This window comes from Anticarsia gemmatalis, chromosome 2 (assembly GCF_050436995.1).
Source record: "Anticarsia gemmatalis isolate Benzon Research Colony breed Stoneville strain chromosome 2, ilAntGemm2 primary, whole genome shotgun sequence".
Classification (NCBI taxonomy): Eukaryota; Metazoa; Arthropoda; class Insecta; order Lepidoptera; family Erebidae; genus Anticarsia; species Anticarsia gemmatalis.
In genome coordinates, this window is record NC_134746.1 from 9249933 (window position 1) to 9266341 (window position 16409).

General features: G+C 35.4%; 2 protein-coding genes across 5 annotated transcripts in view; both read right to left on the bottom strand.

The window, feature by feature from the left end:
* Cip4 (formin-binding protein 1-like Cip4) overlaps positions 1-13537 on the bottom strand; it is a 36044-nt gene extending 22507 nt beyond the window's left edge. For all 4 annotated transcript variants that reach the window (XM_076130742.1, XM_076130733.1, XM_076130725.1 and 1 more), the window contains exon 1: positions 13303-13537. In XM_076130742.1, the coding sequence (XP_075986857.1) occupies positions 13303-13326 (24 nt within the window). In that variant the 5' untranslated portion in view covers positions 13327-13537. The remainder of the gene's footprint in view (positions 1-13302) is intronic.
* Positions 13538-13694: 157 nt separating this feature from the next.
* LOC142978473 (uncharacterized) lies at positions 13695-15778 on the bottom strand. Its single transcript, XM_076122943.1, has 9 exons — positions 15688-15778; positions 15425-15602; positions 15164-15351; positions 14927-15074; positions 14605-14782; positions 14310-14523; positions 14057-14190; positions 13876-13965; positions 13695-13796 (listed from the first exon to the last, which is right to left on the bottom strand). The coding sequence occupies exons 1-9, from the start codon at positions 15770-15772 to the stop codon at positions 13695-13697; spliced, it is 1317 nt and encodes a 438-aa protein (XP_075979058.1). The 5' UTR covers positions 15773-15778.
* Positions 15779-16409: the final 631 nt, after the last annotated feature.

A 16409-nucleotide genomic window follows, 5' to 3' on the forward strand; every position in this document is an offset into this window, starting at 1 on the left:
GGGATAGGGAACTTGACTCAAATCGAATACGTAAGTAGTATTGATTGCCCTTGAGAAAACGTTTGCAAGCCCTCGAGAAATTCATATTATTTCAACCACTTACACGCTGCTAAGTTAACGACTTACTAAAATTCGTCATACCTAGTTAAGAGCGCTTACGTGAGTTTGTTTAGAATTCTCCGTTGTGTCAATAAACGGTGTTCCCGAAACGAGCCCCTTCGGCATTTATAGTGATTTATCGGTAGTTCTTAGAATAATATACAGTGCCGACGTACAAACGTAGAATGTGGTTCAGCACGAGCCCCGAGCCATTGTTGAGACACGCGCGTTTCCGCTTTCTCGTGGAAAAATGCAAGCGCATTGTTGGAAAGTAAACGTAAGCATACACGTTGATTTCAAGAACGTCAAATATAAACATATTCATTCCAATTAATATAATATCGGAACATTGTTTTGTTACATTCGTGTGTTTGTTGGTATTTTGTAAGCATACCCGACGAATACTACGAACACCTGGCGCTGCAAATGGCAGTTCTCTATAACCTTGAGAACTCCCAAGGTTGTAGCGCTCTGGAAATATCAGACTCAGAGCGCGAATTCCATTATGTAGCAGCCCTCGTGATGAATGACAAGGCCAAGCCAAGCATTGGAGTGTATTTCTTAAATCTATGGAATATTAGAAATCCTAAAGAAGGATAACAACATCGAATGGGTTAGCTCGAGGACTATCGTGTTCATGTATGTAGTTAGTGTGCGGCAGACAGGCGCCGGCCGGCGGGTCGTCCACAAGAGCCCACTGTTCTTGACGTTTCAATGTGAGTAGCGCAATTACACTAACATATATTATTCATCCAACCGCCTGCGGCCAATCCACCACGGCTAACTTCACGTCACTATTTGACGTCTTCTTACAATCTATGACACAATACTTGGAAAACGAAAAAGCTTTTGCTTACAACCTGAATTGATTAATTAAACAAAACTACCTAAATCAATTTTGTCAGAAGACCTGTAGAAAACCACTAGGTCAGATTTGTCAATGTCTTCAATAGAAATATAGTAAACCGCTTTAACAGCGATACATGTATGAAAATTAGATATCATAAAGGTTATAGCAGCAGATGTGCATAATTTCACAGTAGAACGGACGCGGGACCGGTCAGAGGGGTCGGACGACCGCAGCAGGTGTAATGGCATCGTCCGACGATAATACACAAGAACGACGGTAGTCGCCACTTGAGGCAACTGTACAGTGTACACTATACTTTTATTATAGCTATTTTTAATGTTTAACAAATTACAAACTCTAAATCAACTTTAGGTTAATCAAAACCAAGCAAGAATATTAAGCACATTAATTAACAATTTCTCACAGCTCTACGTAGTAGAAAATAAAGTTGTTTTGACAAAGGATTTATATTGTGAGTACCTAGGTCAAATTTGAAACCAAATCTTTTAGTATTTTCTTTACTTAAGTACATAAGACAGCATTTCAGATACATTATCCAAATGGCCCATGTCTGACGTCAACATTTGCCGAAAATTCAAACGAGTAGCTATTTCGGTTTCAGTGGCGGCCGTATTTATGATGACTGAACTGGCAAAAACGTTCGGCATTTCAAGTGGCCAGAATAGCTCGATTAATGAACAATCGATGCTAAAATTAACATTCATGCCTCTATCAAAACTGATGACGCCTCAAATATGTAATGTATTTCTATAGTGTTCCATTCCAAGTGTTGAGTATTTCCCACGAGACAACATTAAGCCCATTGTTCATGTTTACAGCAGACACATTAACAGTGATCGATCGTGACAAAGCGCCTTTGATGAAAAAATACAGCCTTGTCTATAATAGAAGCGTGTAAGTCATCAATTCCCATGTTAATTCCAAAGAATTTTGTTTTAAATGATGAAAGCGCCAGTTAAAAATATATTTTTTAGATACTAAATGAAATCAACCCGGAAGAATATACAGCGGATCGGATGAGCAAGAGTGCGTTAACCCAAACGATGGCCGTTGCTCACAATAATATGGACTAAATGTGTAACACGCAGGTTCCCCTGGCACTGAAAGATACGCGTGTAAACAAACCAATTTAAAAAGCGTTAAATGAATTTAAAAGTTAACATCTGTAGTATATTTTAATATTAGTCAGTGATTTTTGAAAAGCAATGAAAAATTAAACTGTTTTAGAGAAGGTAAAATAAATATTCACCATTTAAGTAAGTATTTGCTGATTATTATTACTAAATGCAACAAGTATTTTGTTACTGGTGAGGGAGGGGCTTCCGAAATGCGGTGCATATCATTTGAAGCACGTGTCATCATACCCCAACAAACACATGACAAAAAATACACTAAACATATGTTCGAACACAGTTCAGATGTTAAATTAAGACAGCATATTTACGTTTTTAATTTATAGGTAATGTTTAAGTGCAAGTCAAGTCCAACCAGTGTTTTTCTAGAAGTTCAATACCTAAAAAAAGTGCAAGAAAATATGCACTAATAACAACTTATGTTTTCGTATGATGATCAAGATCAAGCGCTGCCGCCTGTCAATTTGATCAAAAAATAGATACGATTCTCTTTTGCAGGTATCGGAATTGAATTTCACAAATAAGGGTACGAATATAACTATATTCTACCCAGATTCACAAAAGATAACGTAGAAAAACTATTAATTTTCAAGTAAAATCAGTTTGTTATCTGACGTAGGTTCCTTTCACAATTGAACCTTGAAATAAACTCTCAGTATTAAGCAGCTGCGCAGACAGACGTATAATGTTGAGCCCGCAACATCGTTGGAAGGCAAATTCTCACGGAATGCGCGCAATCGTAACCTTACGAAGAATTCACATACTCGCCACTCAACACATACGCCATTGTTTACAAGAGCAACAAGAGTTTTCTATGATGAGCTCCTTAATGACACCGACATCATACTCATTGTACTACGAGTTTTATGACTAGACCGCTGTGAATTACGTTGGTGTTTCACGTAAAACTGGTGATCATCTTATCTGACTCAATCTCAATGAATCTAATACGTAATACACAATCAATTTTAGCTAGATCAACCAGTACATTTATCTTAATCCCGGAGGAAGACTACTTCCTTAGGCCCACGTAGCAAATGACGTGGCTAGATTATATATTGTGTAGCCCATTTTACCGTTTAACGAAACTATGTTCAGAAGATGAGTTCCGCGTAATCTAGATAGATCTATAGATGTACGAGTAGGCTACAAAGTTTCCACTTCATCTACCCATCTACTTTGTTAAATGTACATAATAGTATTAGCTGGTGCGATTTTATTGACATGTACAAAGCTTTGCTGTAGTTTCGTCAGAACCTTTCACTGAAACATCAAGTTGTTGACGTAACCACGTATTGGACAAAAGTAAGCTTGTTATAAAGTAATGTTGGAAATATTTTTTCAACAAATATCACAGTTAACAATGCGTATCGAGTAAATTAAAGTTAGTAGCTAATCTCGATTTGATATCACGAGTACGTATGTGGTCGTTAGTAAGAGATTTTCTACGAAAGCGAGTCAGGTGTGACCGATGCGAGTGGAGGTGGAGCGCGACACATCACCCAGTTGCTGTCGCGAGGGAGGTCCGGTCCGCCCGTACCTCCACTTCGCTACTTTCGCTCATCATACGACCATAACGTTATATCAGATGCTGATTAACTTAGCTTCGTTATGCAAACTATATTACATACATTATTAAAATCGAACTTTCTCACCAAATATTGCTTATGAAAAGCGTGCCTTACTTAATTTAATATTAGTTTCTTAGTGCACTTTTTAGTAGATCATCCAGAAGGTATTTAATAAGTAACATTGCCACACGACTACACACGTAGTATGTACTCAATATGACGCTGGAAAAGATCGACGCACTCAAAGGCATTCGTTATAACGATAATATCTTTATAGCAGCCGGTGTTGCGAATATGAATAAGAATGAACTGCCACAGTTATCATGTACCTACGCTGTGTAGTAACCTGGCCTTGTATAAGCTGCGGAATATTCTGTAATTGCCAGCTCATGGTACACCGATAGCTACAGAAATGCATGCAGAACAAAAATGACGACAAAATATAATTCTGTGTTGATATTCCTAGCGATATCATTTGTAGTAAAAGATGAATACAAGTGAAATCAATATCGGTGCGCTTTTGATACTAACAACTGCACCAAGCTAGAGTAAGCCAAACCGGTCGTCTATCTTTAACCTCTTGCAACATCGTAAATAATAATGGAGAAATACTCAAGCGAAATAGCACTTATACACACAACGTGCATCAAAGATCAACACTATTTATTGAATCAACAAAAAATACGGAGATAAGACGATTCAACCGATAGTATACATTTTATCTAATTCAACAAATGTGGCTTATCAAATTAGAAATATTCTCACGAGCGAAAGAGATACTGTAAGATAATTCGCCTTGAACATGTTAAATTAACGCTAAATTTATATTTGACTGATAAGGATAACAGATGCTTGTTGAACTCGAGTTAATGCAACCGCCGTCGTCGGTCCCTACATTATTTTCCATACAAAGAGCTGGTTGGTTCGAAGCAACAGGAAATCGATCTGATGCCAGAGGCTAATGACTACGTAAACACAAGTAATGGACGCAGGACGGGCCCTTCGCCTCTTTATAAAATCAATACCAGTGACTGACGTGATACCACCACAGTTCCTTTAAATCGTCAAACTATTTGGCAGTAGGCTACTTTTCTCTTGCAGACCATATTTATCCGATTGCGCAACGCTAGGGATGATTACTACCATTATTATATGTCATAGTGATTGTTGTACCAGAAATTATCATTAAACATAATTTATTTAGTTTTTATTCATGTACCATGATTTGCACTGATATAAGTTGAATTTTTTATAACTGATAAATTGATCAAGTGAAGTGAATCGTTACTTGTTAAGGGGTTACGTGCATTAAATTACGCAACAATTAGCCTGGTTGAAAACAAAAACATACTTTAATTATCACATTTATGTGGTTTCTAATTGGCGGAAAACTCAGTCTGCAACTTTGGTTAGATCATTTCCGCAATTTTTCGATGTGATCCATTTCGACCTTCAGATTAATTTCAGTGTTTAGTGATGGCCCATGAAATTGAAATTAAATAGTTAATTGTCTATTTAGCTTGAACACAAATAGTTTAGTTACGGCATAGTAAGTGAATAACCTCGAACTTGAACGTAGAAACAGTTGCCACATGTAAACAGTAGCGCAGAGGCAGATGAAACTCTTGTTGACGAAAGGTGCGGTTCGGGCGTGCGCCGACAAGCACGTGCCAACAAGAGAAACCCAGCTTAACGAAGCGCACTGACACACACATGGCTACTGTGCCTATTTCTATTTAACACATACTTAACCGACAGCCACAATCCACATTTTATGAACCAATACCCCTCTAAAGTTCATTACTACTGCAACGTACGCTGTAAATAAGTTATCTCAATATGGAAATCATTTATGAATTCTGTCTGAGCAAACGAATATCAAAGTTGGAGATGCAGACTTGCATGTTAGTAGATATCAAGTGCTTCACAGGCAGGAAAGGAATACGATCTATCTTACGAGATGACAGCATTGCAAACTCGTAAGATAACCCGTAGTAATATTAACTAGTACGATTAACCCACCTCGTTAGTTCGCGTGTTTAAAACTTCCTGCTTTAAGCTTTGCGAGCCATGCGTCACTAACGGTTTAGCAAGAACTGCTTTTCTTTACTGCGCAACGACAACATTCCGTTAACTTAAAAATTATGGGATAATTCCTTAACATGTAGACATACTTGTCGGGCTCTACAAAACTTTTTACCGTATCAAATAATACCAACAAGTGAACTGGCCTCTATTCCACGTACCTATAGCACAGATTGTCAACGAATCTTCATGTTATAATTAAAGAGAACCAATTTAGTGTCGATCTTCAAGGGTATTTTAATTTGGTAGTTCGTAAAATGGTTTACACTTGAACACTGATGCTTTTTTATTGTATTAAACAAATTTATTGGCCTACGGTAAGGTCATTTAGGTAGGTAGATTTTTTATGAGTACCTAATTGCCACCATGATCAATATTTTTGATAGCTGCAATACCTAATAAGATAATCTTGACACAGTGTAATGACTGACTGGATGGAGGGACAAATATCGGCATATTAATGTTTGAAAAAAATCCTAAATACCGCTGCAGATTTGCGATAGCAAAAATACGTTCCTTGACGTTAGAGAATACTCAAACATGATAAATGCTATAACAAATTCCTCATTAATAAACTACATACAAGTCTTTAAGTGAATCCAAACAACTTGTACAAAGCAGTTTGACCATATTCAAAACGAGGAGACATTTCCTCTAATTCATATCCAAACTTTTTCACAATAGAATTTACTACATGAACGGAACTGCCAGCAAAAGCTAAAAAGATACGAAAATATTGACAAGAAATTGTATAAATTCCAATGACATTAGTATGAGATCATCAGTGAAAATCATATAACTTTCACGCAACATAGGTATTTCGGAATTGTTTTTATGTAACCGTATGCGTTATAGATTAAAAAATAAGCCAGATTATCAACATTTAAATTGTATATACCTACATACGTTTTTATGTAAAATCTAAAATCACTTCCTAATCCACTTTACAAATGATTGCGTGCGAATGCACAAGTTTCGGAACCGCATTTAGCGAGTGAGCGCGCGCGCACCGGATCAACTGTAATTGCTCCATCGCCTTCCATCTAATTGCTCGAACGCTACACTTCCATCAGACTTCATACGTGGCTGGCATTGTTTTTCTCATGGTATTACTAAAAAGTTACAAGCAGGGTATTTATGTACAACACAATCTTCTCTACCTCTCTCCAATGCTTGAAGGTCTTATGTAACATACAAGAAACGAAACTATTAGCAGGCCTAGCCTCGACTAGAGATAGGTATATTGAAAACGGCTTTTACTGATAGAAGTTGTCTCAACATGACAACGGCGCTCGTCCCGCCTCTGCACGCAATCGAAGATTACATATTATCCAAATCAATGCGTTTGGATACACTTTCTCTAAATGTGCAAATTCCATGTCTATTAATTATCATCGCAGCTAGAAAAGAATCCTACACCAGGAACACTTCTTTCTATATATGAGTGAATACGTATTGGCAATTGGAATTGACCCATAGCATATTGTGTTGGTTATCATAAACCAACAAACGAAGGGAGCAAAAGACAGTGAGGGTGGGATACACTCAACGATTTCAAAAATAACACAATTCGCAAGATGCTAAAACAACTCGACGTCCGTTGTGTTTTTAATAATTAATTCATTTGAACCTTAAAATGTCTTGAATAGAACTGTTTTTTGCTTGTGTTTATTCGCGTTATACTTAGTCATTATTTGGCGCGGTCCTGCTTATTCTGGTCGAACCGGTTCTACGCCTGGGCTTGAGACTGGACCTGCTACCACTCGCCAAATGAGTCGTGCGCGCGCCTACGTCGCAAATATGTTATGGCACCACGTACTCAACAGGTCACAAACGAAATAAATAAATAACACTAGTTTTCATGAATTCAAGTAGGTAAGTAAGTAAAATTACTATGAGACCTTGAATGATTACCACGATAAGTCAGTAATAGATACGGACAGGTGCGGCTACCATCAAGATTATTGGAGGTAGAGCCTAAAGGTCACACCTAAAAGTAACTCAAACCCGGCTCAATTAAGCGAGACTACTTCGCCGACCCACCCTTCGATAAAATATAAAACAAGTACGTAGGTAGGTATCTATTTCACTTTTTAACGAAATAATTAAGAAATACAGTTTTCTATTATCTTTAAATATTTGATGACTAAACGATTTTTTTTATTTCAATGTTGATCCATCTAATATCTCTACTCTACCCGAGTTTTAAGCAGTCGACTATAAAATTTTATAGCAATTTTCATCTCTGCTAACGAATCAAACAAATTGGTTAGATTTTATTGGTTTCACTTTCAGCATATTTATGCTTGTCATTATTACCTACCTATGAGAAACTAAAACTGTTTTTATGACTGATATAAAATATTGAAGTTGTACTCGCTATAATAGTACGGACATTCTGTGAATCAGGTGGATTTTTGATAACCGGCGGGACTTGTTGTATCAATTAGCGTAAACGACATTTTAGTGAACTTGAGTTGAATTCAGAATATCCTGCTCTATCGATTGGCACAAGTGCGATTTCTCTATCTTTAAGCGAAGTCATCAAACATTACATAAGACTGCGTACTGCGTATATTTTAATTATAATTTACCTAGGTACCTAATTATGAATGAAGAAGAAATTCTTTGCTCTTGTCGTGATAAAGATTGGAGCAGACAGTAAAATGAACTCGTTTTTTGGCTTTCTTGAAAAACCTGATTAAGTCAAATTATACATACCTAAAATACCTAGGCAGATACCTACTTACTTTATTAGACACTAGATGTATCGATTAACAGTCTATTATATAAGTAGGTCCATTTAATCAGATCTTTCTTCGTTATAGCTTCTATTTCTTGTTAAAGTTTTACTTTATCAGCATTTATCGTAGTAAACAATATAAAACGTTTCAATGATGATATCATCGGCGAACAAGGTGCCCATAATAGGTAGGCTCCTTTTTTCATTTCGGCCAGCCCACAATAATGACTCGAAAGATAGCCGATGCTGTTCAAAACAGCCAAGTAAGCAATATGATTCAACGTAGAAAATAGACCTGTAACGTTAAAAATTAATACTAAGGAGAATATAAGAATATCGATGTATTAAAGTAGGTGCGTAAAGTCTTTACTTGGTGCTATACATAACAGCAATTTCATAAAAACCTTCTGTCATGGGCTAGTTAAATGTTCGAAATTGAGTTGGGATTAAGTAATGCTGTGATGTATATTTGAAAACATGTGTCGTAGAATGAGCTAGTGTGGTATGAAACATGCGCAGAATAGTAATTATAATAACATACAAGATACTACCTACATAATACTACTTATAATCATATACCACTACTCGAAAACGTGAACACATCGTGCCATCTTCAGACGATGCTTTGTTTTTCTACCGTAGCAATCATTTAGTTATAAACGCTGTTTATATCATAAAATAATGTCAGCCAATAGCAGCATCGTACGACGTTTTACTATATGGGACGGCGCTATTAAAGCACGACGTTTAAAAGTTAAATATTGCCAACCGCTGTAAACTTGTAAGTATGAGGAAAACTTATCGAGCCTGTTCGCCTAGTCTAGACTGCCTCGCATATAACAAGATTTCCTATGTCTGGAGATAACTTTAAATGGGGTTTTTATCGATTGAAAACTCTGTCACGATCTGAAATTGATATCCTAGACTATATTTTGTATCTACAGCATTGATCAATATCGTCCTTCGAAAAGAACCTGAGTCTGACCGACCTTATATAACAACTAATCATTGTTGTATGTTCATTGAGTGTTCGGTTTCTTATAACAACCCAATGCCCTAGTATCTGCGCGCCCGTGCCAATAGAAGCCAATGAAGCGTAATCTCGCTTACGGCCAGCGGACGTAAAGACAAAATAATTGTTAGACACACACTCCATGCCTATTAAGATTTTCACTATTGCGCTTAAAACCTACATACTTAATAATAATTAAATGCTATAATGACACTTCCTCAATAAAATGGACACTGGAAACTACAATTAGTTACTAACGAAATAACAGTATATTATATTATACATGTAGATTTGCTTTATCATCATCGGTCATAAAAGTAGGCAGTATCTACTTAGACACATTATACGTACAATTGGTTTAAGTAATCAAAGTAACTGTGTATAATATGGTATGTTAGATTAAAGGGCCAGTTTTAAAAAATGAGTTTGCGATAACCTGGTGACCGTTTTGCAAGAAAAAATGGGTTGTTCCGCGGTTATCTATAGATTGTTTCATAAGTGTATTACCTATAACTAGCCATGCTAGCTTTAGCCAGTTGCTAAACAGCTAAGTTGTAAATAGTTGCTAGTATAGGCAATAACATTTTGCATTACCTTTACGTTCTAATAGTAAACACCAAACACTTTATAGCTTTGCACTTAAGCATATGGTTACATATGTGGTAGTCGTGGTATAAACAAAAATATTTTTCATTGAAAAGTATACGTGGCTCCAAATTTGATTACACGGAGAGTTAGTCAAACATTTGTACTAACGAATGTTTGACGTAAAATACGATTCTTTATTATTCGGCAATGCATAATCGACACAAAAAAGATAACAAGATAAGTCGGTACCTAGATAAGTAATTGCAGTTGGCTAAAATATTGATTTTATTCGTAGCCAGAGTTCATGTTGTGCATAAGTATGTTCGCTGTATCTGTCTGTGGCCGCTATCCAGGTCGTGTTACAAAACGCTTAGCGAACTAGTTCAGGGACACCGTCGTAATTGAATTGTATACTTGCTGCACTATAATGTCAATTTATCGCTGTTTCACATTTTTTACTTTACTAGTTTCGAGAGTCGCGCGAATCCGCAATATGCAGAATTTTAAATGGTAGCAGCTCGGTTTTTAAAGTATTATAAATAAGAAAATACTTATGTAAAACATGCATAACTTTCTCTCAGGTAAGAGCTATAAATGTGGATATTATAAAAGCGGTTACTACCTAATTAGCGCAGCCTTGCAAAGTGACTGACTTTGTGCAGTCTTATTTTATAGCCGTATACCGAAACAAGGCGAAAATTTCACTTTCTTAAATCAAATGAATAAATAAGCTTGATCTTTCTACATCGCAAACCCATCTGTGTACCCATGTGATAGGTAAGCAACGAATGGACCATTTCACAACTAGGCAGCAAGTCGAGCGGAATGCGGGCAGCCACCGGCCTTGCAGCTTGCCAACACTGACCACTCTCGCACACTTATAGATCCAAATAGATACAGTATCAGCGACATAAACTGTGTCTCTGTACGCGTACGGAGGACGATGAACCCGACGTCAATCTTCGCTATTTACTGTCCGAGCTAAGAGTCGGTCGACTCGACCATTAAAAAAGTTAGTTGACGCCCTAGACCTAATAAAAGAGAGATTTGACAATGAATCACTAATAACATTATTACAAATTATCTAGGTCGCAATAAAGGAGTGTCAATCCACTTTTTGAGAATTTACACCTACCTAACTCACAATTGTACCTACCTAGGTAAGTAGATTTTATTTTTATAAGAACCTACTAATATACCTTCCTATAAATAATGAAATGATTTAACAGTCTGACAATATGTTTGATTCTTTTGTCAAGGTCTTCAATATCTGCAATTGGATCAAATTGAGTTCAATGAATAAGAAAATATTGATGTTTTCCATAGCAATCTGTGTAAACATTACGATGTGGGCATTTAAAAGCTGCTCTAGAATCATTAATGGATGGCATTATTTATCAGAAATATCTATTCATGTGCAGAAGAGTAAATTAGCACACAATATAGTGGTAGACTCATAGTTTGTTTCAGTATCCATTGTTAACATTTGGAATTGAGAACAAAGTAAATTAGGTATAATAGGTATGTCTGAGCTATTCCTAAATACACAGACCTTAATAGGTACGTTATATATAAAATAAAAGCCCATTGGAAATAAAGAAGTAAAATGAGATGGTTATCTCTACATATCATATCTAGGCAGTTAGCCAATTTAGGGATAGACCTTCTTTTAAATTAGGTAGGTAGGTAGCAAACATACCTAATATAACTTTGAAATATTCTTATTTCAAACTTGAAAATATTCTCATTTTTCTGTACTTCTCTACCTATTACAGGTGATTTATAACATTTTACTTTATAAGTATTTGATTTGCCCATTGTCCTTAAGTATAATGAGTTACACTATAACAGGGTTCCCCTTTTCACATTACAAGTCACATTCATTGAATTCCCCAAGCATTTTTTAAACCTCATCTGAAACTATGTTATTTCTGACTCGTACCCATACACTCAACCTATACTAACAATGTCATACAACTTATGGCATGCGATATAGTATGCAAAATATAATTAAAATCATTAGTATTCCGAAAGCAAACATAGCACCTAATAAAATCATATCATATGCATGCACTGCCCTATTTATCATGGCATACAATTTAATAACTTGACACTGAAACACAAGGGTACTGCATACTAAGGCAGAATGTATAATGACCAACTTATGAATCATATTTTTTCCAAATGATACCATAAACACAAAGCTTAATGGAATATTTGAGGATGATAGATACTGTGAATCATCAGCATTCTTGAGTAATTAAGTATTTTGGATATGTCTAAACATAATTACCAAACTGATAATTACTAAGGAAATATTAGATATGGTTATTACATAGGTGGTTATACAATGCAATAAAATTATTTGAATGTACATACCACCTTATAAAATATACCTGTTTACACATTTACACAGTTTCTAATATTTTGTACTATTAATATTTCTTGCCAATGAATAATGACTTTCGGTTGAAAAATAAAATAAAAATATTTCATGTACAATGGTCATAGGTATAATAAGCTTTAATGACTAAAGCTATAATTATTTACATTGTATTATTATGTGAAAATTTCGGAATTTATAGTTTTAAATAAAAAAGTTTGTGAATAACTTTAGTTATCTACCTCTTAAAATATTTTAGTCTACACCATAGTACTAACTTTTTAAGTGAAGTGTTTGTTATGCTTTTTTATCACTAAATATCCTGGTAAAGGTTATAAAAAGAAAATAGGTAACCGGCTCTATTAATCATATTTCCAAAGGATTTATTATCTTATTTAGAGTAATGTTAGATACCTAATCCCTAGTATTTTTAAATTTAGGTTTAAACAATAGTTACCATTATATCCGAAAATGAAAACCTTTTTATTAGAGTTACAGTCAAAAATGTGATATACTTTTCAACCGCATCTAAATCTTGCGCCTGAATCATGTTTGGATTCTTGTCGAGTTCAGTAATATATGCTAATCTTATTTGCGAACTCAAAGAAAACTATCATCAACTTTCTACTCGAGATCTTTACTGTTTCTAAAAAGATAACGTGTAAACGTAGGAAAACGACTGAGTTACAACAATAATGAGAGTTCCTTAGCAAATCATAGGTATATATAACATACGTTTGCTCATAACAAGAGTAACTATACAATTTACAATTTGTCAGACAACCGACACGGAATTTTTAACGTCGTAGTCACTTACCCAAAGCTCAATACCCCAATTCATTTTCACGGCAATAGAATCCTCACTTACACAAAAAAACACATTGAAGCTTCACTAAAACACTACAGTTGATAACAAATTTAATTACGAAAATAATTCCACTAATAAGTTGTTTTTTATCACTACCACCATTTCAAAACACATTCTATAGAAATAAACATGGCTGACTGACATGACATTTCGAAAGACTGGCTACATTGCAAACTGATCGAGTGACGGACGGAAGTTCGAAAAGCAAAAGAGCAGGTTTGCTACTTGTCTCTGGATAATGTTGCCAAGTAATGAGAATTTACCAATAAAACCAGGAAAAAATATACACACAAGAACATCATCCATTTTTATTAGCACACAAACCAATGTAAATATTTTACTTAGGAAACAAATATTTTGATATGTCTTTGAGAATTGGCGCTTCGAGGTTGTAGTAAAGAACCATCCGATCCACGACGAACTAGTGCCGTACGCCTAACCTCCTGAAAATGTGATTATGTTTAATTAATTTTTAACATTAATCTATTGGTTGGTTTAAGAAATTTACTGGGTAGAACTTACTTTAACGGGTTCTAAAATGGTGTGATGGCTAGATCGTCTAGAAGTAGGTGGACCAGTGATAGAAGAAGCTCTTGAGGATGGTAATGGACTCTGTAATAGAAACGTAATTAAATTAGTAATCTCTAACGACATATTATTATTATAACGCATACTTTATATATGTTATTAAGTATTTCGCTACCTTAAATGCTGGAATGAATCCAAAATCAGAAGGTAACGGTTGAGTTTGTATGTTGTATGTTCCTTCTTCTGATGCAACGGATACTATAGAAGGACGGGCAGACAATTGTTGAGCTAGCAGTATTGTATCAGTATCTGAAAAATATGAAGATTTTGACGAGGTTATGCTCAACAAAACGGTGATTTTTTAATTGTAAGTATGACTATTGAATTAAAGATAATCATATAAATAGTTGTTGATTTTATCTATTTACCAATATTCATTCCTATTGCCACTCTCCTAGCTTGCACAAGTCTTCCTGCACTTCTCTTAAACCTCATACCCTTTTCAGCTTCCCTTCTCAGTCTCTGTGCCGCAGCTGCAGATTCGGCTATAGATGTCGCCATAGAACTCATACCAGACCTTTTTAAGTTAAGATCAACTATGTAGCTCAAGCAAATGGCATTCGATAGTGTGATATCACATGGCTGAAAAAATATGAAAAGTGTATTATGCTACATAAATAGGAAACCCAATTTTTTAAAATGTCTTTAACATTAAAAACTTACTGAACCAATATTATTCACACTCAGGTCAAGTGAACGCAGAGGTGTCTTCACTAATCCAATTGCTCTAGCTAATAAATCACCACATGTGGGGGGATTTTCTGCGCTAGTAGTCGACCATACCCCAGTTGGAGGTTTAAGCAACGGCCCTGGTGTTATACCACATCCAGATATGTTCAAGCTGTTAAAATATAGTTCATATAGTAGGTATATGTTCATGAACTATGTGTATCTTGAACAAATATATGAAATATATATGTTCAAGATACACATAGTTCATGAAAAATACAAGGCAGACTAAAATTTTAATGTAAATAAATATAACCTCGTCAAATTGCATCCTCTTGCTATAGCTACTGCTACATGTGCGATTCCTTCTGAACCAAGTCTAGTATTCAGTCTCAAATCTAGAGTGCGAACTCCGCACCCCGAATGATTAAGAGCATGCGAAATGCTCTCGATGCCAGGAGGGCCTAGTAAAATCAAAAAATGAATTATTATACTAGAAAACAACTAATCATATTCTGTGGTAAAAAAGAAAAGATTAAAAAGCTAGCCGTACCAAAAACGTTATCCGCCAATATAAGGTTTCGAAGTAAATCTCGTCTCATTATAAATTTACCGATCGATGACGCGCCTTCGTCACCTATCTTACAGTGACTAAAATCAAGCACTTCTAAGTTTAAGTTGTCTGAAAGCCCGCGTAGGATGTATTTCACTCTTTGGCAATTCATATCACTTCTAGTGATTCTGTAAAGGAGCAATTGGTGTTGTATTAATCGAGCAATATATTGATATTAATAATTGTACGCAATCAAAATACCTCAGGATTCTTAATTGGCCGCACTTCTCTAGTCCTCGTGCTAAATTTCTTGCATCATTATTAGTGAATTGAAACTGATCTCGGCGGTACTCCACTCCAATGGATCGTAATTGATACGTAAGGTGTAATTCAACAAGGTTTGATAAGCTTCCTAAAGCTGCATGCAAAGATATGTGATCTGAAATATGTAACATTGTGTTACTTTTCGCTTTCATTGAAGGGATAAAGTAGTCTTATTATTTCAAGAATATCACTATTCTCACCTCTAGAAATAACTTCGTTGCTTTTTTGAGGTTTTCCATTAATTGGCTGGCTGGTCACTAAGTGTGCCATCTCGGGTGAGGCCATTCTTTGAACAGGAATATCCGATGGAATCAAACTACGTATTGATAGTTTTTGAATGTATGGACCACAAAGCTTCACCAACATAGTTACCTGTACAACATACAACAATTTATATTTTTTAATTTAAAAGTTATCGTGATTTACTTTTCAGATTCCTGTGTCTTTTACCTTTTCAGGGTCATATTGCCGTGGGTTCATATTTTCTAAAATATCAGCAAAATGTCGTTCCATAAAAAGATTAATCCATTTTTCATCACTAGCTACAAGCGGTGAATCAGAAAATTTGGACTCATAACATCTTTTCCAAAATATATCACTTTTAATATTGTCGACTAATATCTGTAGTGGCACATTTGTATCTAATATTTGTAAAAATAATTCACGATCCTTAGCAATCAAATCTTCTAACTTAGGGTAGCCTGTGAATGAAATAAACATTATGGTAATTAAACCAAATTATATCGATAGTTTCGCCACCTTCATCTACAACTTAACATTGATTACAGAAGTTGAGATTAAAAGAAAAAAAATAATACCGACCCATCCAATTTTCCGATAGTTGTTCAATACAAAGTGAAACAAGTGATTTCGGTATATTGCAATCCCAATCAAATGCTTCAGACTTTATTTTTCTTTCCGG

Bases quoted from the DNA above. Each gene is read 5' to 3' on its own strand.
- LOC142978473 (XM_076122943.1), bottom strand. From the start codon at position 15,772: ATGGCCTCACCCGAGATGGCACACTTAGTGACCAGCCAGCCAATTAAT. The intron at 15,603-15,687 runs GTGAGAATAGTG...TACATATTTCAG, and splicing joins CAACGAAGTTATTTCTAGAG to ATCACATATCTTTGCATGCA. The intron at 14,524-14,604 runs GTAAGTTTTTAA...ATATTTTTTCAG, and splicing joins GTGTGAATAATATTGGTTCA to CCATGTGATATCACACTATC.